We start from the raw sequence: 23244 nt of genomic DNA, 5'->3' as shown, positions 1-23244 counted from the left end.
TCCTCCCGGACCGGGGCGCGAACCCGCGTCCCCTGCCTCGGCAGGTGGACGCGCAACCCCTGCGCCACCAGGGAAGCCCGCCATCACGCTCTTTGAAAGTATTCATGGTGCTCACCTCCTGATATTTTTTTATTTGTTCAGGGTCTGTATACACACACACACACACACACACACACACACACACACACAGCATCAGCAGCTCCTTGAGTGCAGGGACCACATGGTTTCTGCTCACTACTGCCCGTCAGCTCCTAGCACAGTACCTGACACACACATGACCTCAGCACACACATGTGGGCTGAAGGAACCCGAGGTTGAGTTCCCGGGTGTGCAAAGGAAGGTTCCCCAGGCAGAGACCTTGGGAGGGCGGGAGGGCAGGGTGGCCTGCTCAGGGGTCACTTCACAAAGGTGAGAGCCTGATGACAGAACATCTCTGCGAGAAAGAGAACAGAGGGGCCAGACAGTTAGGGGCGGGGCAGGCAGAGATGCAGCAGCAAGGACAAGACAGAGTGATCCCAGGAGGCTCCCGGGGTGGGGGCAGCCTGGTAGAGAGGCTTTGGTGTTGACCCGAGTGCGGCCACCGAGCTCCTTGGAGAACCAAACACGTGTCAGCAGAGCGGAGGTGAGAGGCCAGAGTGTCGAGATCAGGAAAGGCAGGACTGGCTGCACGTGGTGGGTGGGAGTAGCCGCCGTCCATCCGGCAGCGCTTGGCAGCAATCAGGAAAACACAGGCTGGCTCGAGCGTGAGGGTCAGTTCAAGGCTTGGGGTTTCGTTTGGATTTGTTTTTTATTAGCCAGGACCTACGCAGGGGAGAGTGCGGGAAGCGTGATGAGGGCCAGAGAGTGGTGAGGGCAGTGGTGCCGGGGGAAGAGCTGGGTGCTCTGGCCTGGCGGGGACCTGGGGGGAGGGGCGGGAGGATGCCTCCCCCAGGGAGAGCTGGCCTGGGAGCCCCACCAGCCTGTCGGGGGCGGAGTCCAGCCCTGCCCTTGTGGGTCCCAGCTCCAGGGCTCTCCCACCACACCTGTCACCCACCTGCCCGTGTGCCTGCCGTGCGTTCGTGAGACCCCAGCTGAGCGCCTCCTGTGTGCCAGGCTCTGCACCAGGAGACGACCTCGGAGGAGAGGGTGTGAGCGTGAGCGAGGCAGGCCGAGGGCCCGGTGACTAACTGCCCGAGGGCAGCGAAATGGCTTCCAGAGCCGTCCCGAGCCAGGTCTCGAAGGGTGCGTCAGTGCTCGTGCTGCAGGAAGGAGCGAGGCGGCAGGCGGGCCAGGCAAAGCTGCGCCAGGCCCGCGGCGGCTCGAGGGGCAGACGGGCGGCTCGAGCCTGCCCGCTGTCCTCCTGATGTGCTTCCCCGTCCCCGCTGCACGGCCTCCTGCCAGGCGGCTCCTTATGAGACGCGCCTTCATAGGGCCACCTTGGCCCTGCAGCCGCCCACGACAAGCCCCGACGCCCCACTTGCCCCACTCCTCCTTGACCACGTGGCTGCCAGGGCTGCCTGGGCCCTCCTCGCCGGCCAGCCCAGCCACCCTCTGCCCTGCACGTGGCTTTGTGCCTAGGGCACTTCTTCCTTTCCACCCGTTACATCCCAACCGAAGTGGTGGCTCTAACGTGCTGCAGAGCATGGCTGAGTCCCGGTGCAGGACAGATGGGGAAACGGAGGCAGGCACGGTTAGGAGACTTCTCAGGGTCGCGCAGTGAGAAAGCCGTGGATCCAGGATTCAAACCCAGGTGCCTTGACTCCAGAGTCCGTGCCTGGGACCCCTGCAGTGTGCCGTCTCTGCTTCTCCAGCCCCTTCCTTGGATCCTGTTGTGGTGACAGCCTGGACCACACCTGCTGCTTCAGCTGAGGTGCCCGGCTGGTCCCTTGAGCTTTGGTCCTGGCTGGCAGATAGGAGGACAAGGGCCAGCCCTTGCTTCATCCATGCATAAGTGCTTGATAAACCTTAGCAATTGATTCACCTTGAAGGGGACTTCAGTGGTTGAGAATTGGCTCGTAGAAGGAGAGGATCTGGGGTGAGTGCCCAGGCAGGGGGTTCTCAGGGCACGGCTGGGCAGGAGGAGGCCCCGATGCCTGGATTGCTTGGTTCTCCACCTCAGGCTGCAGCCTGAGGCCGCCGGAGCAGGAGCAGGTGCTGAAGAACTGAATTTGAGGGACAGGACTTCTGTAGGTGGTCGGGATGCAACAACCCCAAGGCTTGCATCTCCCAGGAGAGCCTCAGGCTCAAACTGCTTCCTTTGTGTTGTTCCTGCGAATCATGGGAATATCCCAGAAACAGCAGGGTTTTGGCCCCAGGCACCAGTGTGCTCCAGACACGGCTCAGGGCGCTGAAGATGCAGCTCTGAACAGCGTTCAGTCTCCTTCCCTCATGAAACTCAGTGGAGACAGACACAGGCACCAAGAGAGAAGTAAATCTTTGGCATTCCAGATGGTGATAAGTGCTATGGAGAAAAATAATGCCAGATAAAGAGGAGGGGGAGTGTTGGGGGGATGCTGTTTTATAGGGGTGAACAGAGAAGGGGATATTTGAGCACCGACCTAAAGGAGTCACGCAGGTTTCTTGGGGAAAAGCATTCCAGGCAGAAGGAACTGCCGGTGCAAAGGCACTGGGGCAGGCAAAACCCTCGTAGGTTGGAGGCAGAAGGAGAGGCCGGTGTGGCTGGAGCAGAGGGCTGAGGGTGGAGTAGGAGGAGCTGAGGTCAGAGAGGTAAGTGGGGACTCAGGTGGGGGCTTGACTTTCATGCCAAAGTGGAGAGCCACTGGAAGCTTTTGATAAGAGGGACATAATCTGATTTATAAAATTTTTTACAATTACACTGGCTGCTGTGTTGAGACTAGACTGTTGCGGGTGGAAGGAGGCAGTTGCAGTAATCCTGGCAACAGCTGATGGTGGTTTGGCCTGGGGAGATGGCGGCGCACGCAGGTGGCAAGCAGTGGTGAGATTCTAGGTGTATTTCCCAAGTACAGCCAGCGGGATGTGGAATGGGAGAGAAAGGAGGCGAGGAGGCCTCCAAGACCTATGCAGCTGGCAGGATGGAGAGGCCCTTTACCGAGACAGGCAAGACACAGGTGGAACAGGTTTGGAGAGAAATCGGGAGTTCGTTTCTTATCCCAGGCCACCTCTTACAACACAGCAAGCCTGCTTTGTCAAGCCATGCCTTCCAGTTTGGAGTCTGGAAAACACAGGCTTCAACTGGCCAAAATCAAGGGAGACAAAGTTTTGCATCTACTGTGGAAAGGCCAGCTGCAGATCTGACCTGCTATTCATTCATCTGTTCATTTAACAAATGCTTATTAAGCATATACAGTAGTCCCTGCTATCTGCGGGGGATACAGTCCAAGATGTCTAGTGGCTGCCTGAAATGGTGGATAGTACTGGAACCTATATATGCTATGTTTTTTTCCTATACATACCTACCAATGATAAAGTTTAATTTATAAGTTAGGCACAGTAAAAGATTAATAACAATAACTAAAAATGAAATAGAACAATTATAACAATATACTGCAATAAAAGCTATGTGAGTGTGGTCTCTCCCCATCAAAATATCTTATTGTATAAACTTGATGCCTTTTTCATCATAACTAAGCCCTTATCATGCACTGTGGCCAAGTCAAGAACTTTCACCTTGTCACTTAAAGGAAGCACTTTAAGGCTTTTCTTTGACATATCTGAATTGCCAGCATCACTACTCTTGTGCGTTGGGACCATTATTAAGTAAAATAAGGGTTACTTGAGCACAAGAACACAAGCACTGCAATACTGCGACAGTCAATCTGATAACTGAGATGACCGCCAAGTGATTAACAGGGTAGGATCCGCTGGGCACAGGGACATTCACATCAGGGAGGAACAGAGCAGGACTGCGCAAGATTTCATCACGCTACTCAGAAGGGTGCGTGCGATTGAAAACTTACAAACTGTTTGTTTCTGGAATTTTCCATTTCATATTTTCGGATGTCAGTGGACCACGGATATCTGAAACCATGGAAAGTGAAACTTCGGATAAGGGGCCACAACTGTGCCATGTGCCAGGTGCTGGGCAAGGCTCTGGGGACACTGCAGTGACCCAAAACTGCCCTCACGGAGCTTAGGTTCTAGTGAGGGGCAGGGGACAAGTAATAATAAACATAACAAACAGGAAAATTACACAGCATGTCAGAAGGTGATAAGTGCTTGGGAAACAAAAGTCATGCGGGGAAGGGGATTAACAAGAGCAGGTGCTTGCCTGCTGGGTAGATGGGCAGGCGGAGGCGGGGAGGGAGTGCGTCACTGGGAAGGTGGGCCCGGAGGAAGGCTGGAAGGCGGAGGGGGCAGCCGCACAGTGTCCGGTCAGAAGGCCCAGGCAGGGCACAGGCTCCGGGGAGCAACAGGGGCCACCCGGGGCCTCGCAGACATTTAAGATGCTGGCCTTCTCCGCTGGGCCGATAGAAGCAGCTGCCGGGGTCTGAGCACAGGAGGGACCGCTGTGTGGACAGTTGCCTCGCTGGAACTGTCTGCCGCCTCTTGCCGGACAAACCGACAAGGCCAGCGGAGGCCTGCCTTTTTGGGTGATCGTTTGCTTCTTGCCTGGGGATGTCTGTCCTAACAGGCTGAGTGTTTGCAGAGACGGCTCCCAGCGGTGGGGGTAAAGTGGGGAGGCGTGCTGGTCAGAGCCTGGCCCTGCTGGGACCCACGCAGCCCAAATAAGTCCTGACCGCGGAGAAGGGTGTGTCTCCCGGGGAGGGGATAGACTGCTGCTGCCAGAGCTGGGAACAAAAGAGAATAAGCAATCAGAAGGCAGCAGCTTGCTGTGCTGGGCAGAGTGAAGCTGTTTTCACAGAGCGAGAGGAAAACCGTGGGAGCAGCCAGCCGCTGCTGTGTGCTCCCCGGCCCAGCCCGGCCCGCCCAGGGCTCCTAGCAGGGAGGGTCCCAGCTGGGGCGGGGCTGCCTGCCGAAGGGCTGCTTCTGGGGGCGTGGGCTGCAGAGCCCGCTCCTGTGCTTGCACAGCTGTGAGCCCGGAGCAGGCAGGGCTGTTTTGGAAACTATCGCCAGACTTGGAAGGCCTGAGCAAGGCAGCACAGCTCTGGTTTTGGTGAAGCTCCAGATGGTGCCTCTCTTTGCCCAGGACCTCCCCCCACCCCCACCCACCCCCGCTCTCTCCCTGCCTCCTGCCCTCCCTCTCTGAAGGGATCAGACGCTAGGCCAAGAAGCCCTGGCCCCCTTCCAGGGGCCGAGGCCCCGGGCCTGTCTCCTAGCCCTCACTCAGCGCAGCTGCTCTTCTGGGCTTTCTAAGCCCGGGGCTGGCCGAGGTGCTGAGCAGGTGTCTGCGGGTGAGTCAGGGGGAAGAAGCCAGGTGTGCCAGGCAGGGCTGGCCTCGGGCAGGGAGCTGGCCCAGAGGCTTAGCCCTCGCCCTTTGGGCCAGCCTCCACCTGCTACATCTAAAGACATGGTGCCTCTGTGAACTGCCCTGGCCCAGCTCTTTCCTTCTGCATCCTCCCTCCCCAGGGTTACAGGTGGCCTCAGAGGGCCCCAGGGCTCAGACACTGCCTGCCTCCTGAAGCCCCGGCCGGCCGTGAGTTAGCTCTGGGGCAGCTGGTGGTCCTTGCTGGGGCTCAGCCGAGGCTGCCCAAACCAGGTGCAGGGGCTGGGTGGGAAGGAGTGGCTGGATGCAGACACCTGGACTTATGCAGGCCACATGCCCCCATTTGTTCAGAGGTGGGGGGTAGAGCAGCTAGCAGATTGGGTGATATAATTCATTAACCAAAGGGCAATGTGTGCACCTCGCGGGGAATCCCATTCCAACGAAGCAACTGCCTAAAGACATTTTTGAGACAGTCAGAGAAAGCTGAACACAGGTGTTTGATCGTGTAAGGAATTCTTGGTAATTTTGTTGGGCAAGAGAATGATGTGATTATGTTGGGGGAAAAAATCCTTATCCTTTTCTGTTTGAAGCTCTTTGTGGGTAAAATGATACGGTGTTCGGATTTGCTTTGAAATTCTCTGGAAGGAAAAAGGCGGAGGGGGGCTGGGGGTGATGAGTGCAGTCGTCATTCACGTTCACAGAGATGGGTATGGAGGTAGTTCGCAACCTCTCTTCTTTCAGCAGTGTTGGAAACGCCCGTGGTAACAAGTTAAATGACAAGAGAGGGCCAGCGGGCCTGAGCAGCAGCTCAGGGTGGGAGGGTCTTGTCCTGTGGCAGAGGAGACCCTCTTCTGGTCTTGGTTCTTCTAAGCCCTGAGTGTCTGCTCAGTCCCGGGATGTGGGTTAAGTCCTCCTCGTTCGCTTGTCTAAAGGATGCATGCCTTGCGAGCGTGAGAGCCTCTTCTCCCGGGAAGAAGGGGTGTGCTTGTCTCCATTTCACAGATGGGGACAGGCTCCGAGAGGCCACACGGCTCCCAAGGGAAAAGGTGCCCCCAGGTCGTGGAGCCAATGGTCTGGCTCCAGAGCCTAGGCTCTGACCCATGCCTGCCAGCCGGCGTGTCCCAGCCATGCGTCCCCAAAGTTCCCCAAGCACTCGTGAGTTATGGCCCCCCTTCTCTCCCCAGCTGTCCTCGCTCAGCCATCTCCTGAGCCTCATGAGGCCATCAACCCTGAGGCAGTACCTGGGCCCTGAGACCATGCCCCCCGGCCAGGAGCAGCAGCCAAAGGCCAGTGCCCAGCTAGACTACAAGGTGAGCACCCAGCCCCTGCCCACCTCCGCCAAGGCACCTGCTACCCCAGGGTAGCAGGGAAGGCTGGGCTGTCCACAAGGCACAGCCTGGGGGCCTTAAGGCTGCCAGTCCCGAAAACCCGGGGCCTCGGGGCACAGTCCAGCCAGCTACTCCCACCCATCTCCACAGAGCCTGTGCCCCTCATGGAGGCACGGTGGGCACAGGCGTGCAGGCTTGTGAGTTTCGCTGTGTCCTTTGCGGCCTGGCGTGGCTTTGTCAGCTGCGGTAGAGAGGACGCAGGAGCTGAAGTGCTGGCGAGGGGAGTGGGGCGGGAAGGGAGTGCCCCAAAGGACAAGCACAGGGAATGTTCAGATGCAGGAGGCGCCATGTTTCCTGCGAGTGGAGCTGGGACCAGCCCCCTGTTCCCGTTCCCTGCGGCTCTCACTGAGGCTGAGTCCTTGGCCTGCCCCCAGTTCTTCCTAATTGACTTTCCAGACGTCGCCCAGCTTTCCCGAAAGCCATGCTTTGGCGGGAGTCAGGGGCAGCAAGGTACCCCAGAGCCTGCCGGTTGTGGGGCTTGGCACGGTCAGGCCTGTGGCCCCTGGGGTGAATGTCAAGCAGGGGTGGCGGTGTAGGAGCTTCAGCCTAGCAATCCCAAGCCTGGCTCCCTGGGGAGTTGGGGGGTAGAGCTCAGTGAGCTCCCCCATCCCCATCCCCGGGGACTCAGGGATGAAGGATACAGATAGGCATCTTGCTAATTTAGGAAGGCGGTAGTTCCAAAAGGCTCACCCAGGGCTTGGATGTTTGGGCATCATTCTGCAAATCAGATAAGTGAATTAATTACTTAATGAATACAAATGAACTGTTAAGAAGATATGAGAACCCCCAGGTGTACGCTCCTCTCCTGGAACCCGCAGGAAAGGTCATCTCTCAGTTGTGCCTAATGTCCGTGAGTTTACGTGAGCTGTCCCTGGGCCCTGTTCCCCTTTGCCGGCTATTTCCTGTGAAACTGGAGCTCGTTGCGGAGGCTAAGTCTGGGTGTTCTGGGGGCTCTGGAACAGAGGTGGGGTCAGCCCCTGGGGGTGGTCTGTCTGAGCAGGACACAGGTGGGCAGGCCCCAGGTCTGGGCTGGGGGAAGGGAAAAAGAGAGAAGAAGAAGGGGAAGGGCGAGAGAGAAAAGAGGAGGCTTGTGTCTGGTCTGGCCAAGGAGGAGCTGCCCTCCAGGCCCCTGGGGCCGCCTCTGGACCTCACCTCAGTCTGGTAGCAGATGTGCCTTCAACAGCCTGGGAAGAGAGGGGAGTAAGCGGGCTGAGGGTATCCTTTTATATGTGAGGACTGTTCTCATGCATGTAAAGGAGGCTGTGAAGTGTCATCCCCGGTCGGCTGCATATTGGAAATGACCCATTTGGCCTGGAAACACAAGGGGCCGGCGTGTCTTGGCCGGGTGCTGGTCCAGGGCAGCAAAAGAGGCAGGTGAGGCCCAGGCAGCTCTTCGATGCCTTTGCCGCAGCTCGAGCCCACTGGGATTGATCCTGGTCTGAGGTAGCCAAGAGCGGAGAAGGGACGTGGAGGGGTGGGGCTGGTGCGGGCACACGGGCAGCAGTCTGCACGGCAACGTGGAGCATCCTGTCCCCCTGGGCCGGGTACTGTCCAGACCGGGAGGGGCCGGCTGGGGCAGACGACTGGACCGCCGCAGCCCAGCCCCACTCCCCGCTGAGCCCACTGACTCCTCATCAGGGCCCAGGCATGTTTCATCTTCAGAGATGACTGGGCTACTCACCAGCCAAAGAGAGCAGTGGCGTCATCTGCCCTGTTTTACAGGGAGTGGTGGTCTGGGCTGGCCGAGCCTTTTATCCCTAGAGCTCGAAGTCTTTGCCTTCTTTCTGCTTGGGGTGCAGCGGGGAAATTAAGGCCGGAGTGAGGTTGGCCTGAGGCGACCCAGCCTGGAGGAAATGGGGACAGGCCCTTCCCAGCGTTTGGGGGAGTCCTGCTGGACCCTATCCCTTGGGGCAGCCCTGCTGGGCCCCGCCCCCAGGCCCCTCACTCCTGTCTGGGAGATTTCCTGCCAAGACTGCTGGGTCGCAGCCCTCCTCCAGCTCTGCAGATAAACACTCCTGCCAGCCTCCGCTCCCCGCCCCCCCCTCCTGTCTCTGCCTGGTGCCTTGGCCCAGGCTCCTCCTTCCCCCGGGAAGCTCCCAGCCTTCTTCCCCTCCTGATCCTGCCTTCCCCGGGGGCTGGGTGCTCTCTCTCCTCGCTGATCCCATGGCTTTGCGGTCGTCCGTTGCCTTGTCTGTCTCCCCAGCTAGACGGTGGGCACAGCTGGTGTCTCAGCATCGCGTGCTGTGTTGGGCGCTACATGGTTGATGAGGGCACAAATGAATGAATGCGGTTGTAATTCTCCCGCTCTGAACTCTCTCTTTCCACTCCATTCTGGCCCTCCCACCCCTCTGCTGGAAAGCACCTCCCCTCTGCACGCCCTCCACCCTCAGACCAGCCTCTGTGTATAGGCCCCCTTGTCTCTTCATGTCCTTGCTTCATTAAGGCTACAAGGGTTGATGGCCTGGGCTTCTAAGTGTCACCTGCTTATGAGAGAACCAGTCACAGCCATTGTTTGTAATTATAAGCTAGTGAGATTCCTGCCTGAGAAAGCTAACCACCAAGTTCAGCAAAAGAAGCAACTTGCTCCTTCTGCAACACTGCAGGGGGTGGGGGTGGGATGGGAGGCGGAGGGGCTGGGGGCGGGGCGGGTTCTGTCCTAGCTCAAGAGTCACAAAGTGTCCTAGCAAATCAGGGCAGAGCTTGTGTGGAAAATAGGAGTCCTGCTTCTGAACGGGATGATTAGAGTACTTTGAGCATTTTAAAGTGCTTTTGGCTAAAGAAGTTGCTCAGCCCCTGGGTGATCTTTGGCGGCCCTGGGGGTCTGGGGCTGCCCTGCGAGGAGCTTGCGCCCCGCGTGTTTGAGAGAGGTGGGAGAGGATGTCTTAATGCAGGCGTGTGCTCTGAGAGTTGGCCTCCAGGTGCTTCCCTCTGGCCCACGGGTACCAATTCTGCAAGAGGCCAGCTCCTTCCCGGGCCTCTGTGCAAACGTCGTGTAACTGGACTCTGTTTTCCACTGTCTCCTCAAAGCGACGAGCTCAGCCGTACAGCCCAGAACCAGGGGTTTCCTGGGGGCTTTCTGTTTCCTTTTAGCTGACTTGCCTAAACCATATTTGCCCAGACTTAACTCATTTTTGTCGAGATGACTGATGCCGTGGTCTTGTTAAACCTCCGCCGCGTGTGGCGTCCCTGTTGACCACACTCCCCTGCCCTCCCCGACTTCTCCCTGGCCTTCTGCCACACGGATGCTACAGTGAAGGAATTTGGGGTTCTGTATGTCACCGAGGGATTTGGAAGGGCTGTAGAACCAGGATCTTTATGGAAGGGTGGCACTTTTCCCCCAGTTTGGTTAAATTTGGGAACTTTGAGGAAGTTAACCATCTCTCATTGTGTGGAAAGAAAACTAAGGCCACGGAGGGGGATGTCCCAGCATTGGGGCTGCACTGAGGCACCAGCCGGTTCTGTCTCCTCCTCTGCCCCTTGGACACGCCCTCCTCAGAGCCCGACAGTGCCCTCACGGGACAGACAGCCTGGGACCCACGGAGGGTTGTGCACCTGCGGTGGGCCCCGTCCCCCCAGGGCCCAGCCGCGAGAGGCCACCCCACCCAGACTGAGCCTGGCAGCCGCAAGGGGCTCCCATCGGCTTCCTCACGCCTGCCCACGCACATGGCCCGCGCTCCCGTCTCTGTGCTCGTGAGCCTTGTTTATAGGAGAAGTGCATGTGTGAACCGCGAAGGGGCGGGGTGTGCTCTGGGCCTGGCTGGTGCTGGGGTAAACCCCGCCCCGCCTCACAGAGTCCCCTGAACTCACGCCTGGCGTCTCTGCGCATCTTCTGCGGAGGGCCCGGGACTGCCGCGCATGTGTGTGTGCGTGCACGTGTCTTGTGCATGCGTGTGTCTGTTGTGTGCGTCTCCTGTATATCTTTATGGCGGGCCCATGTGTTAGCAGAGGTGACAAACAAGTTTTTCTGCTTTTACTCCTGCGCCGGCCTGTCCCTCTGTCGGGTGACCCTGCCAAGAGCCGCCTTACGGGACTGGGTGTGGCTGGGGAGTCTGGGGCTGCCCTCCGGCTCTCTGCACCCGCCTCTGCACCCTGCACCCTCCCGCTGGCACTCGACACCAACAGGGGGACGTGGACTCCCTCGGGCTTGGCTGGGGCACCGGCTCCTGGCCCTCGTGTCACCTAGCAGGACAGGTGGAGCAGGAACCCCTCCCTCTCCCTCCACTCTCTGCCTTCTCCCCTGAACTGCCTGCCCCTTGCCCTGCACCTTAGGGAGAGCCACGCCCACAGGGCTGAGGACCTTGGTCAGGCCGGGATTAGGAGGACTGGGAGAAAACAGGCTGGTTTTGAAGAATGGACAATGGCTATTGAGGACTCCTGAGTGCCTCCTCTGGCTAGTCTGTGTTGGGTTCCTCCTCACTTCCTCCAAAATGAGGAACAGCTGACATCTTTGGAAATAAACTTCGAAGAGGTGACCTGTGGGTAGCTGACCCTAAAGGGAGATCCGTGCCCCAGATACACGTCACAGCGCCCTGAGTGGCCGCTGAGCCCCTTCACAGTGGGTACCTCTGAGCGTCTGAAGGCACATGGGGCCGGGGGCCCAGGCCAGCTTTGACTGACCCCCAGGAATTCTGGCTTCTTTGCAGGTGTATGAGCAGGGCTTAAAGTGATGTTGTTGAGCTGGGGAGGAGAGGCTTAGATTCTGCAGGCAGCTGTTGTTGAAACCCAGGCAGCTCCAGTCCTGGGCAGCTCTGGCCTGCTCTCTGCCCTGCCCCACCCCAGGCTCGGTCCTCCTAAGGACCCTTCAGGGGTCCCTCCCGCAGGCACCGTCCTTACCCCATGCGGGTGACTCACCTGCTTCTGCCCTAACACCCCCCTACCTCTGTCTCTCCGTCCTTCAAGTCCTCCTGGGCAACTCTGTGATCGTCTTTCTCCCATTCTTTCGTAGGAATAAGCGAACCTGAGTGCCTGTCACATCATATTCAACCCCCCCCGTCCCAGGCCTTTGTCAGCTGGCCCTGCTTCATCCATGCAGTTTTTCTCCTGTGCAGCAAACCACTCCATTTGATTCCAAGCAGTGGGTGTCTTTCCCAGAAACCCTCCATCCTCAGGCCCATGTCTTTGTTCCTGCTGGTCCTCCTTCCTGGCGATGCCTGGCCGGTCTCTCCTATCCTTGGATTCCGGTGGTCATTCCAGTCTGTTCACTCAGCCAGTGGCTTGTCCACACATCGCTTCACACACCTGAACAGAGTCGCCTTTGAGGGTTGGGTCCAGGGTCTATCTCCACCACATGCTTCCATTAAAATGCCTGCCCTGAGCAGGTACAGTCTGGTGAGGGACCCTTCTCCCCTCTCCCCTGCACCCAGCCCCGCCCACCAGCCTCGGGAGTGTGGGTGGAGGAGCTGTGCCCGCTTGCGGGATCTTAGTTTCCCGACCAGGGATCGAACCCAGGCCCCAGCAGTAAGAGGGCCGAGTCCCAACCACTGGACCACCAGGGAGTTCAGCAGTGCCTTCTAAGAGCCCCGTCTAAGCAGCTTGGGCTCAGCTCCCACTATCACGCACCTGAGCGGGGAGCAGGAAGGGTGTGTGAGGCCCCTCACTAGCTGTCCTCAGCCTGGAGGACCGGTTGCCAGGCAGACCATGGCCCTCTGAACTGCTCTTCTGCTCACCGCCTGTCCTGTCCCTCCTCACCCTGTCTTTGCCAGGACCCTGTAGTGACAGAAACACAAACACACATCCCAAGAGGTCCTGGGACAGCTCATCAGGCTCAGCTGGACCAGGGCTGAGCAGTGTCGTGAAATTTCAGTGCTGCTCTCTGCATCTCTAGGCTCTGCCTTTTGGTGCGTTCCCAGGCAGCTTTGCCGCTGCTTCTGAGACACCCCGGGCTTATTTCCTTCCCTCTGCAGCCCTAGCCAGGGGGAAAGAAAGAGCTTCTGTCCCGGATCCTAACAGAGTCCCAAAGTTGAGTCTCACTGGCCTGGCTTGGGTCACGTGCTCACCTCTAAGCTAATCACACAGCCAGGCATGAAGTGACTGGCCAGCCCAGGTCACACGTCTTCCCCTGCAGTCCGGGCTGAAGCCCCCACCGTGCGGCACCTTGGCCTGGGTGTAGGGGACGGGAGGCTGGGACTCGACCAACGAGGGGGCAGGATCCTGGGCACCAGGAAGCCTTAGTGTCCATGGCATATCCCTCTGGTCTTCAGCCGCGGGCGGAGGCCTTGTTCTCTAACACCCACGGGACGTATCGGGAGGGCCGTGCTTCCCAGGTGCTGGCCATGCCAACATGCCAGGAGACGGTACAGAGAGTGAGAAAGATAAGAAAGAGAAGGGAGGACGCCATTGCTCTTGAGGAAGCCACCGCTCCGTGGGGCCTCTCCAGCCCCTGGCAACACCCTGGCTGGTTTCAGGGGCTCCCTCCGGCGCTGGAATCCACGTACTGATGTACCCGTGCACACCCAGGCGTAGATTCTCAAACACAGGCACCGAGAATGTCGTCCCTCTTTGGGCAGCAGGCAGAGCTGGGTTTCCGTTCCAGATCCCCCTGGGGTCAGGGTCTCTAGTCCCAGCTGGAGGAGCAGGAAGGGCCAGCCAATCCCCGCCTGTCAAATCCCCCCCCGCCCCCGCCCCCGCCATGGCCAGCAGGAAGCCAGAAAGGAAGGGTGGGCTGCGTGGAAGCACTCCAGCAGGGGTTTGCCTGTAGCCCCTCGGTCCCTCCCACCCGCAGACATAGGAGGGGGGCAAATGCGCTGAGATAACCCCCTGCAGCAGGTCCACAGGAACAGAAAGCCCTCAGCCTTCCTGCTTTTGTCTCAACTGCATCTCTTGCCCACCTGGCCCCGCTGTGCCACGGCCTCCTAGTTCCCGCCCCATCCTCACTACCAAGAGCAGGGGCCAGGGCTGCTCAAGGTTCAACTCCAAGTTCAGGAGAGAGCTTAAAAAAAGAATACCTCTGTCCCTTTCAAGTGAGTTCAGGGTCTCAGGTCTCTGAACCCACTTCCTCTGGGCAGCTAGAAGAGCAGGTGAGGGGCTCGTCTTCTGAGATACCTGTGGAGGGGGACCCATGCTGGGCCCTGAGGTCCTCTAGCAGCCTCAGCAGAGACATCCCATCTCTCCGCCCCGCTGGGGCCTTGAGACAAACTTTCTAGGCAGTGGCCATTCCCAGCAGCTGAGCCGGAAGTCCTGGTCCTGTCCAGATGCTGCCAGCCTGTCTCCTGTCAGCCTGTCGGCCCCATCCTGCTCCATGTCTAGGGCTCCACCCACCCCCACGCCTAAACAGGCACTTGCATTTACAGAACCGAGTGTCTGGCCTTGCAAGCCCCCGGGGTGAGTCTGGCAAGTCCTGCCTGTGACGTGTGTTCTCTGGCCTCTGTGCCCTGTGCTTCCAGGAACGTGGGCTAGGAAGAGGTGCCGTGTCACCATGTCATTTCCTAGTGATGGGTCACGTGTCCTTGTCATTTCCTCCTCTCTAGGATTTATGACGGCTGACCTGTCCTGGTCAGAGTCCCTTCCATACTCAGCTTTCCTGTGGGCACAGCCCTCTGCTTGCTGCTTTGGTGCCTGCCCAAGCCAAGGTCAGCGAGTGTAACCTTGAAGCAGGAGCAGCCTGGACAAGGGGAATAAATCATGCAGTTAACTTGTGGGGCGGAAGAACTTAGGAAGAAATAGCACCCTAGAGATGGTGGCAGGTGTCACACTCCAGGACAGGTCCAGACGGGGTTCCCCTAGAAAAAGGCATCCCCTCTCATCCTGAGCTCTGGTGGACACACTAGCCAGATGAGCTTCAGTCTGTCACCAGTCTGAGGCTCTTGGCCTGAGGCCTGCAAGTAGCCCTACCTCAGGATTACTCATGACTGACTTTTTTTTTTTTTTTTTTTTTTTTTTTTTTTTTTTTTTTGTGGTATGCGGGCCTCCCTCTGCTGGGGCCTTTCCCGTTGCGGAGGACAGGCTCCGGACGCGCAGGCTCAGCGGCCATGGCTCACGGGCCCAGCCGCTCCGCGGCATGTGGGATCCTCCCAGACCGGGGCGCGAACCCGGTTCCCCTGCATCGGCAGGCGGACGCGCAACCACTGCGCCACCAGGGAAGCCCTTGACTGACTATTTTTGTTGTTATTTGCCCAGCCAGCGTGTGATGGAGTACCTAGACTGTGCCCTGGGGCTCAGGTCTGCTGCCCCGACTCTCCTCCCCAGGGGGGAGCCTCAGCCTCTCCCTGTCCTGCCTCTAGCAGGGCCTTGGGCCCTGGCCGTGCAATGCAAAAGGGCCTTGATCTCTCTCCAGGGTTAAATCCCCTTTAGGGAACACGCGCGCACGCGCACACACACACACACACACACACACACACACACGCACAGCTTGTTCAGCGTAAGGGCGCACGTACAGACATTTGCGTCAGGCCTAACACTTAGTGGAGATGGTCATGCAGTCAGGGGACCTCTCCAGGCTCAGCTTCCACATCTACTGAAAGGGAAGGTCAGCAGGACCTCTGTGGAAACCCGCTGGGTCTGGGCACTGTGCAGTAGTGCTATAGGGTTCAGTTTGATAAAAGGAGAAAGAAAGGAAGGAAGGAAGGAAGGAAGGAAGGAAAAGAATTCATCAGGGCCCAGCTCTAGCCTTGGGTTTGAAATGGCCCAAGGCAGACCAGCACACAATGAAGTCTTTCCCAGACTTCATTGGTTCCAGAACTGACCTTCAGCGCGTGTTTGCAGCGAAGTGTCTCTGAGGGAGCAGAACCCCTGAGAAGACCCACACGTGGCAATGACAGGACCTATGGCAGAATTCTCCTCCTGGAGCTCCAGGCCTTCCAAACGGGGCTGAGAGCAGCCCAGCCAGGCTGTGGCTGAAGGCAGGTCCCCCAGGACAGCCCCCGCCCCAACCCCAGAGCCTGTGAGCCTGGAGAGGTGAGGCCAAGGGAGGCTGCTCTGGGGTCCTGGCATCCCAGCAGTTGGCCTTGAGGGCCAGCTTGCTGAGCGGGAGCCGGCGACATGTGCAGTGTGAGCCCCTGGGCCCCAGCAGCCTGGCTGGAAGGCTGTGTCCTTTGAGTCAGTGTGTCCTCCCCAGCAGGTGTTCCTGGGTCAGCCTTAGTTCTCCCCCCACCACCCCCATGCCCCACAGCAGCTGCCCCAGAGGATGGCTGGACCTGCTCCCCCAGGACCCTCCAGCCAAGAGCAAGATCTGCCATCCCCCGCCTCCCTTGCACCCCCTCTGCCCCCCACCGGGCTGGCAGCCTCCAGGGAGGGGGCTGGGTTTGAAGGGTTGCCTTGGGTGAGCCTGCACTCTTGGTCGGACCTGAGGTGGGAGAAACTATTATGTTCTGGCCAGAGCGAGTGGCTTCCTGGGAGATCCTCTCCCTCCCCCTCTCTGCCCTTTCTTAGCGTAAATAACCCACAGCCAGCTCCCTTGGCATTAGCTAGAGGGGAATTTTTCTAAAGGATGAAGTTCCTGGGAACCGTCCACCCTTTTTCCCTTTCGTCTCATGACGAAAGCTCTGTACACCAAGACTTGGCTGGCGGTTCCCGGGTCAAAACTAGCTGGACCAGAAAAGGAGACACTGGCCTTCCCCTCCCCTGGCCCCTTCGTGGGTGACAAGCCCAGTGGGCTGTCCCTTATCTCTCTGCCTTGTCATCCTTCCCCAGGGAGAGGACGGGGCCCCGCCTCCAGGCTCTAGAGCCAGGAGGGAGGCATCCTGCACAGAACTTCTCAGAAAAGTCTGCCTGCCAGACTCCAGGGAGAGACCCGGAAGATGGAGCTGCAGGCCCCGCTGGCAGCAGCGGGAGGGGACCGTCCTTTCCTGTCGGCATTGGGTTCGGGCACGTCCCATGCCTTAGACTCTGCCTCTCCCCAGGTTGTTGACTGAGGTTTCCTGGCCCCATTTCCCTTGGGGGCTTCCCAGCCTCCACTCACGTCCCAGTCGGGAGGTGCTGGGTGGCCTGAGCTGGGGAGGACCCGCTCTACAGACAAGATGCCCAAGCTTGGATGCATATAGCCCCCACTCAAGGTGTGCCCCTGCACTGCTCATTAACCCTGAAGCCACCCGGCACCCTCCCCTACACCCATACCTACCCCCGCCCGCCTGTAGGGACTTGGAAGGGGCCTCAGACAGGAGGAAGGGCCACCTTGCACCAGCCCCGCCGATGCCTGGCCTCTGCCCAGCCTCCCTTTCCAGTCTCTTGAAAGAGAAGACAGAGCCCCACGTTTGTGGTGCCAGCAGGACAGGAACGGGCTTGCTGAGTTCAGTAACTGGTCACAGCACAACTGGAGCAGGAAACGCAGCTCTCACACCTAGCTGTTGACTGAGCGTCCTACCCTGTCTCCCGCCCGCCCGGCCCTGCCGGGCTCCTGGGCCAGCCCCTGCCCTCCCCACCGGAGGAAGTTTCCAGAGGAAGGAGACCCAGGTTCAGCCTCCCCCAGCCTGCTAGAGCCCCAGTTTCTGCTCATGTTTTGCTTCTCTGACCTTCACAGAAACAGGGCCTGGGAGAGGAGGGTTGAGGTGCAGGAGAAGCCTGGCGTGTCCCAGGCGCCACGGTCTGTCCCTTTGTCTGGACGAGAGCGGAAGGACCCTCTCTCACCTCTCCTCGTCCTCTCCTCAGTGCAGAGACCGCGGGGAGGAATGGTCTGGGCGACTCTGCTGATAACGAAGCCCTTTTCCACAAAGCGGGGAGAATGCTCCCAGCCCTCCTTCCAGGTAGTGGGCGCGGTTCCCCCGTACCCGCACCCGCACCCACCCTTTGGACGATCGGCTTATACAGTGTGGTTAACAGGGCTCTTCTTGAGAACTACCTCTTCCTTCTTGCTATTCTCCCCCCCAAAAGAAACCCATATTCAGAATAGATTTCCTGGGACTTTCCCTCCAGATTCAATTACGGGAATCGGCATTAAGAATGAGGTTGTGAAACGCGTACACACGTAGCCGCTCTTTTCTCTCAGTAAATCCCCGCTGCGCAGGCTTTCCTCCAGGGCACTCCTCGGACCCCAGGCCCACCCTCACCACGCCCCCCTCCCAGGAAGATACATCCTGCAGGGGAGGGGCGTCAGGGGGCTGGGGGCCTGGCCAGGGCCTCCACCTGAGCCCGCGGCCCAGCGCCTCCGCGCCCCCTGCGGTTGGGGGAATGTTTACAGGTGCGAGGTCCTTCTCTCCCCTCTGCCGCAGCCCTCCCGGGCTTCCACACCCACCCCGCAGACAGGCCCCCCTCCCGGCCGCCAACCGACGGCTCTGTCGCCCTTGGATATTTTCTCCGGCTTCTGCCACCTTTCACCATCAGCTTGCTCAATGCCCCTCTCTCGAAGAGGGTGCTTCCCAAGGTCACGTCCCTCTCCCCTGCCCCGCACCTACCCCAGACCCACCTGGGCTCAGTCGTTTATCGTTGGCATTGTCTGGTTTAAAATTAATTAAAAATTTTTTCATTATATTCCGATTATATGAGGAAAGCACACACATTGTAAAGAAATAATCTTAAAGAGAAAAAAGAAAAACAAAAAGATGAAGGAGGAAGTGTCATCCTTCTGAAAGCCGCGTTTTCACTTGGGTGGATTCCATCCCAACGCATTCTATCCCCTGCTTCCCCCAAGTGCCCCCAGTCTGCCCTCCACAGCCCAGGCTCCCTGCTCCAGAGCAGCGCTGAGTGGCCTCCACTGTCCACTGGCCGCGCTGCTGCCAGCCCAGTCCTCAGGGCGCCCCTCGCCCCCGCTCCAGCCCAGCTCGGGCCCCAGCGGCGGTCAGTCCCTGCTTCTTGCATGAGCCCGTGATCTGTCTGGTGCTGTAATCTGGGCTGTGCCCCAGCCGCACAGGGCCACCTTCACCTCAAATCCTACGGCTCCTTTGAGACCTGGTGTAGTCACTTCCTCCCTGAAGCCCTCTCAGCTGCACACCACCACCACTCCCCCCTCCCCAGAAAAGCCAGAAGGACCCTTTGTCCTCCTGGTCCACGGGGAAGCTGAGGTTCAGTATTCAGTGTCAGTAACCAAATGATTGCCTTCCTGAAGCATCTTTCCCCTCTGACGTCTGAGTGAGTGTGGCTGTGTCTTAGTCAAGGTACACCGTCTAGCGCACAGGCTTGAGCCTGCTTCAGGGGGTTGGGACGGCGGGAAAGAGCCGTTTGCCACGACTGCAGAGTTCAGGAGTTCCGAATGCCGTGGGCCTCCCGAGGGCAAGGCCAGGCTGGGGAAGGGGGACCCAGCAGGTGGACCCTGCTCTCAGAGGCTGCATCTTCCCCAGCCGGGGGCAGCGCCGCCTGGAGGCACACCCAGTGGGCCCCCTGCTTTTCCCCACTGCCAGGTGCCGTGCCACCCAACCCGGCCAGCCTGTGGGATCAGCCCCCTGCGGGCCTCAGCTGCTGTGCTGAAGAACAGGCTGGGTCCTGGGCAAGGCAGGTGCTGCTGGAGGAGCAGGGCTGGTGGCCTGTGGCCTCAGGATTTTACACGTGGTGTTTGAGCTGGAGAAGACTACACTCCAGAGTGTCTGATGCCTTCAGAGACCGTTCTAGCTTCTGCCCTGAGGAGGCTGCTGGGTCTGTGCAAAGAGGCTGTGACCGTTTCTGGGGCACCACCAGGTGCTCTAAAGGGGGAGGATGATAAGGGCAGGGGAAGTGGGGGGACAGGGGAGCCTTGGCTGGCTCTGAGCTCCAACCCCATTATCACCAAGCTGGAGCCCTGCTGGCCATCTCTAGAGCCTGCCTCTCCCCTCCCAGCTCAGCCTCAGGGCTGGTTATCTGCCACAGGCATGATGGCGGGGTGCTTCCTGCCACCCTTCCTATCTTAGGGGGAGTCTGAAGGGGACAGAGCAGCAGGCACCTCTGAGTGGGGGAGGGGTGTGCCCACTGAGTGCCACAGGAGCAGGCCGTCTTCACAGCAGGAGCCTCGCCTGTCTTTGGGGTGGGTGCTCCCCGTACTTCGTTTTCTCTGCACGGCAGGTGAATGTCTCATAAATGAATGGGCACCAACAGAGTCCAAGGGCACCCCGGGATCTAACTTAGCCTCTGATCACATAGAATCGGCCTTCGTCCTGTTTTCTTCACCCCTTGGTGTCCAGGGGGCACGAGTGAGGGTATGAGTAGGTGGGTAAGATGGACAAATGCTCAACCAGACCTCCTGCCCTTTGCCCCCCTCCCCTCGCCAGCCTCCTCCGGTCAGCACGGTGGGAGTGTCTGGACTGAGCTGCACAGCTGTCTGTGCAGGGGCGTCCCCCCGGGCTGAGCTGGGCACCCATGGGGGACCCGTGTACACATATAGTGGACAGTGGCATCTGGCCACAGTGCGCACAGGCGTGGGTGCCACAGGGAGCGGAGCGGAGATCTCGGGGACCACAGACGCCAGGCAGAGCTCAGAGTGGACAGGCCCCTCTCGCCCACGGGCTTTCTCCTCTGGAGCCCCAGGATGGGGCTGGGTGACAGCGTGGATTTCTGGATGGCAGAGATTTCTTCTTTTTCTGAGGGGAGGGAGCACGGTCATTCCTCAGGGGCAGAGCTCTGAGTGAGCGGGGCCCTCCTTGAAGACACCTCCCCAGACACTGTCGCAGGAAGCCCAGGGCTGGGCCGGAGCTGCAGTCAGGGAAGCCTGTCTCTCCCCAGGTCTGCTACCTGTGCCACAGCCTCCTGACGCTGGCTGGGCTGGTGGTCAGCTGCCAGGACATCACTCCAGACCAGTGGGTGAGTCTCCCAAGAGGCTGGGCTGGGGCCGCTGGGGGAGGGGCCCAGCCTGCTGCCAGGAACTGGTAAGAGTGGGAGGCTGAGAAAGAAGCAGGCCTAGGGGAGCCGGCCTCGTCCTCCTCCCAGCGTCCCACCAGGCCTTCCCAAGTGATGCTGACCCGTGCCCCCCATCACCCCGTGCCTCCCCTCCCTTTCCTGCCTGACTTCTGAGCAGTCACTCAGACCCGTCCTCCTCCTTCTCCGATTTTGTGCTCCCCTCCCCGACTGTGGCTGCGGGCCTGTGCCCCACCCTCCCCCACCCCCCCATATCCCCGACGGCCTTGCAGGGAGAGCTGCAGCTGCTATGCATGCAATTGGACCGCCACATCAGCACCCACATCCGGGAGAGCCCCCAGGCCATGCACCGGACCAAACTCAAGGACCTGGCTACCCAGACCTACATCCGCTGGCAGGAGCTGCTGGCCCACTGCCAGCCCCAGGTGGTGCCCACAGCAGCCCCCAGGCTTGGGAGGGGAGGGAAGTGGTCAGGCGGCTGACCGGAGCCCTCAGCGTGTCCGCCCCCTCTGCAGCTGCCGGGTTCCTGGCTGGAAGATGGGGGCAGAAGGCAGTGCGGGGAGACGTGTCCTCCGTGGGCCATCGCCATGCTTATCGAGAGTCAGAGGCCCCGTGTGGGAGTGCGGTGAGGGAGGCACAGAGCAGGCGACTCCTGGGTGAAGGCAAAGAAAAACTTCACCCTGGAGAGGGAAGAGCCTGGGCCACAGGGCCACTCTGTCGTAAGCTGTGCCAGGAAGGGGCAGCAGAGGCACCAGCTGTCCACCCTCTGCCCAGTTGTCCTGTGGGCCTGAGGCTGGCCTCCCACTCTGCTGGGGGGAACACGCCCAGGCTGCCCTGGTCCCTCCAGTTTTTGTAGCAACAGCACTTACGCTCCTGACTCCCTCAGACTCCCTGGGTAGTAAATATTCATAGCTAATGTTTATTGAATAAAGACTGTCTTCTACACGAATCCACGTAACCTCCATGAGGCAGGTATTGTTATGATCCCATTTTACAGATGAACAAGCTAGCCAGGGTCACTGAGGTTAAATAGCTCGCCCCATCATGCAGGCCGGGGCGTGCAAATATCAGAAGCAGGGCACAGAACCAGCCTGTCTCGCAAGCCTGCGCACTTAGGCACAGTCCAGCCCCTGCTCTGGCAGCCTCCCTTCTGGCCTCTGTCCGTTCCTCCAACGAGCAGCCCTCCCACCCCTTCGCCCCCAGCCCTGGATGCAGATGAGCTGGGTCTTGTAAAAACTCTTTCTCCAACCCCCCTCCCAATGCTCCCGGGCTCCCAACTTGCCTTTCCTCTGACTCCCCTCTGCTTTTCCTTCCCCCCGTAACCTCTGACTTGGGGCTGACACATCAGCCACAGGCTGTGGCTTGGGTCTCAGATTTCACAAGTCTCTGAGAAAGCTGGAGAGCAGACCTCACCCTCAACCCCTAAGGAACTAGATCACACTGGTCTCTGGTGAGAAGCAGTGTGTTTGTCATGAAAAGAAGGAAAAGTGATTCGTGGCCTGGCCGAGCCAGGGGGCAGGTCCCACCTTCCTCTCACAGCGCCCTGGGCCTGTGAACAGGGAGTAGAGAGAACCAAGGCGGAGCTGTGGTTGAGTGGCCTGTTGACCTGCCACGTCCTCACCTGGACTGGGAGCCCCAGGAGCCTTGTGGCTCAGCACCTGGCACGGAGGAGGTCTTAGTGGAAATTCAAGGGATGCAGGAGCGCCAGGGAGCATCACATCGGTGGGCCCTACCTGGGCCCAGAGCGTCACACTCTGCTTTTCTCTTTGCCACAGACCCGGTACTTCAGCCCCTGGGAAGACATCTAATGGAGCAGGGCAGGGGTGGCCCGGTGCTCCTGGCTCTGGCAGGAAGTGAACCTGGCCCAGGTAACTGGAGGTGTGAAGAATGCAGGCCAGAGGAGGACCAGCCAGCTGAAGCGAGCACCTGCCTCCCCCGCTGCCCTGCGCCCCCTCCCGGCAAGGGTCCTGCCTCTCGCTGCCTGGCTCACCTCTCAGCTCTCTTTCCCTTCCCCACCGTCTCCTCTCCCCAAGACCTTTGTCTCCAAAGCTCTGGTTTCCCTGGGCCTCGTGGGTCCTCCAGCCACCATCCTCCCCACCCTCCTTCCCCTCTCTGTGTGTCCCAGATGTGAGGGTTCTTTGTGCATGCTAAAGTCTCATTTCAGCATCATTGGTTACAAGAGTTCCTTCAGTCCCTTACTGAGGGCCCGTGCTCAGCGCCCAGTTTCCTGACTTCTCGCTTCTACTTTGTAGGAGTCTCACCCCAGGCAGTCATGTGCCCCGCCCCACCCCCTGCAGCTGAGGGCTGTTTGTAAACCTTCAGGGAGGAGCAGTTCTGCCTGTGGCCTGAGAGCTGTCAAGACACCCAGGGAGCAGGGATGGGGAACGTTTGTTTGGACCGGTCTGGGACCACTCCCCACTCCCCGCTGCCACTGGGGAAGATCCACGGAGTGAGATGGTAGCTCGGGGCTGTAATTACACTTAATTCAGTTTATTGTTGAGCTCTGAAATCAACTCCCAGACTTAGGAGTTGGGCACGGGGGGCAGTGCCGAAAGATAGTTCCCAATACTTTTTGTTTTCCCTCTGCCTTACCCAAGATCAGTTTTGTGGGCCCTGATCCCTAAACGGGTGCTGGACGTCTTTGACCTGCTCCCCTTGAGAAGTGAGTGAGCCTTCGCTACCCGCGGGAGATCCTTGGGTATCACTTTCTCTCTCTGCCCGCACGTCCAACCCTGAGAATCCATTGCTGGTCCCTGACCCCTCCTGACTCCCTTCTGGGTTGGGATGGGGTTTTGCAGGGGCCGCAGGAGGTAGATAGGAAGT

The 23244-nt window shown here is 59.3% G+C and overlaps 1 protein-coding gene across 2 annotated transcripts in view; it reads left to right on the top strand.

Moving 5' to 3' along the window:
• Positions 1-22680, top strand: part of FAM178B (family with sequence similarity 178 member B) — a 28271-nt gene extending 5591 nt beyond the window's left edge. For both annotated transcript variants that reach the window (XM_024129920.3, XM_024129919.3), the window contains 4 exons: positions 6529-6654; positions 20290-20367; positions 20694-20846; positions 22197-22680. In XM_024129920.3, the coding sequence (XP_023985688.1) occupies positions 6559-6654; positions 20290-20367; positions 20694-20846; positions 22197-22229 (360 nt within the window). In that variant the 5' untranslated portion in view covers positions 6529-6558 and the 3' untranslated portion in view covers positions 22230-22680. The remainder of the gene's footprint in view (positions 1-6528; positions 6655-20289; positions 20368-20693; positions 20847-22196) is intronic.
• The last annotated feature ends 564 nt before the right edge of the window (positions 22681-23244 follow it).

This window comes from Physeter macrocephalus, chromosome 12 (genome assembly GCF_002837175.3).
Source record: "Physeter macrocephalus isolate SW-GA chromosome 12, ASM283717v5, whole genome shotgun sequence".
Taxonomy (NCBI): Eukaryota; Metazoa; Chordata; class Mammalia; order Artiodactyla; family Physeteridae; genus Physeter; species Physeter macrocephalus.
The sequence above is the reverse complement of the archived record's forward strand: the minus strand, read 5'-3'. Positions and strand labels throughout refer to the sequence as shown.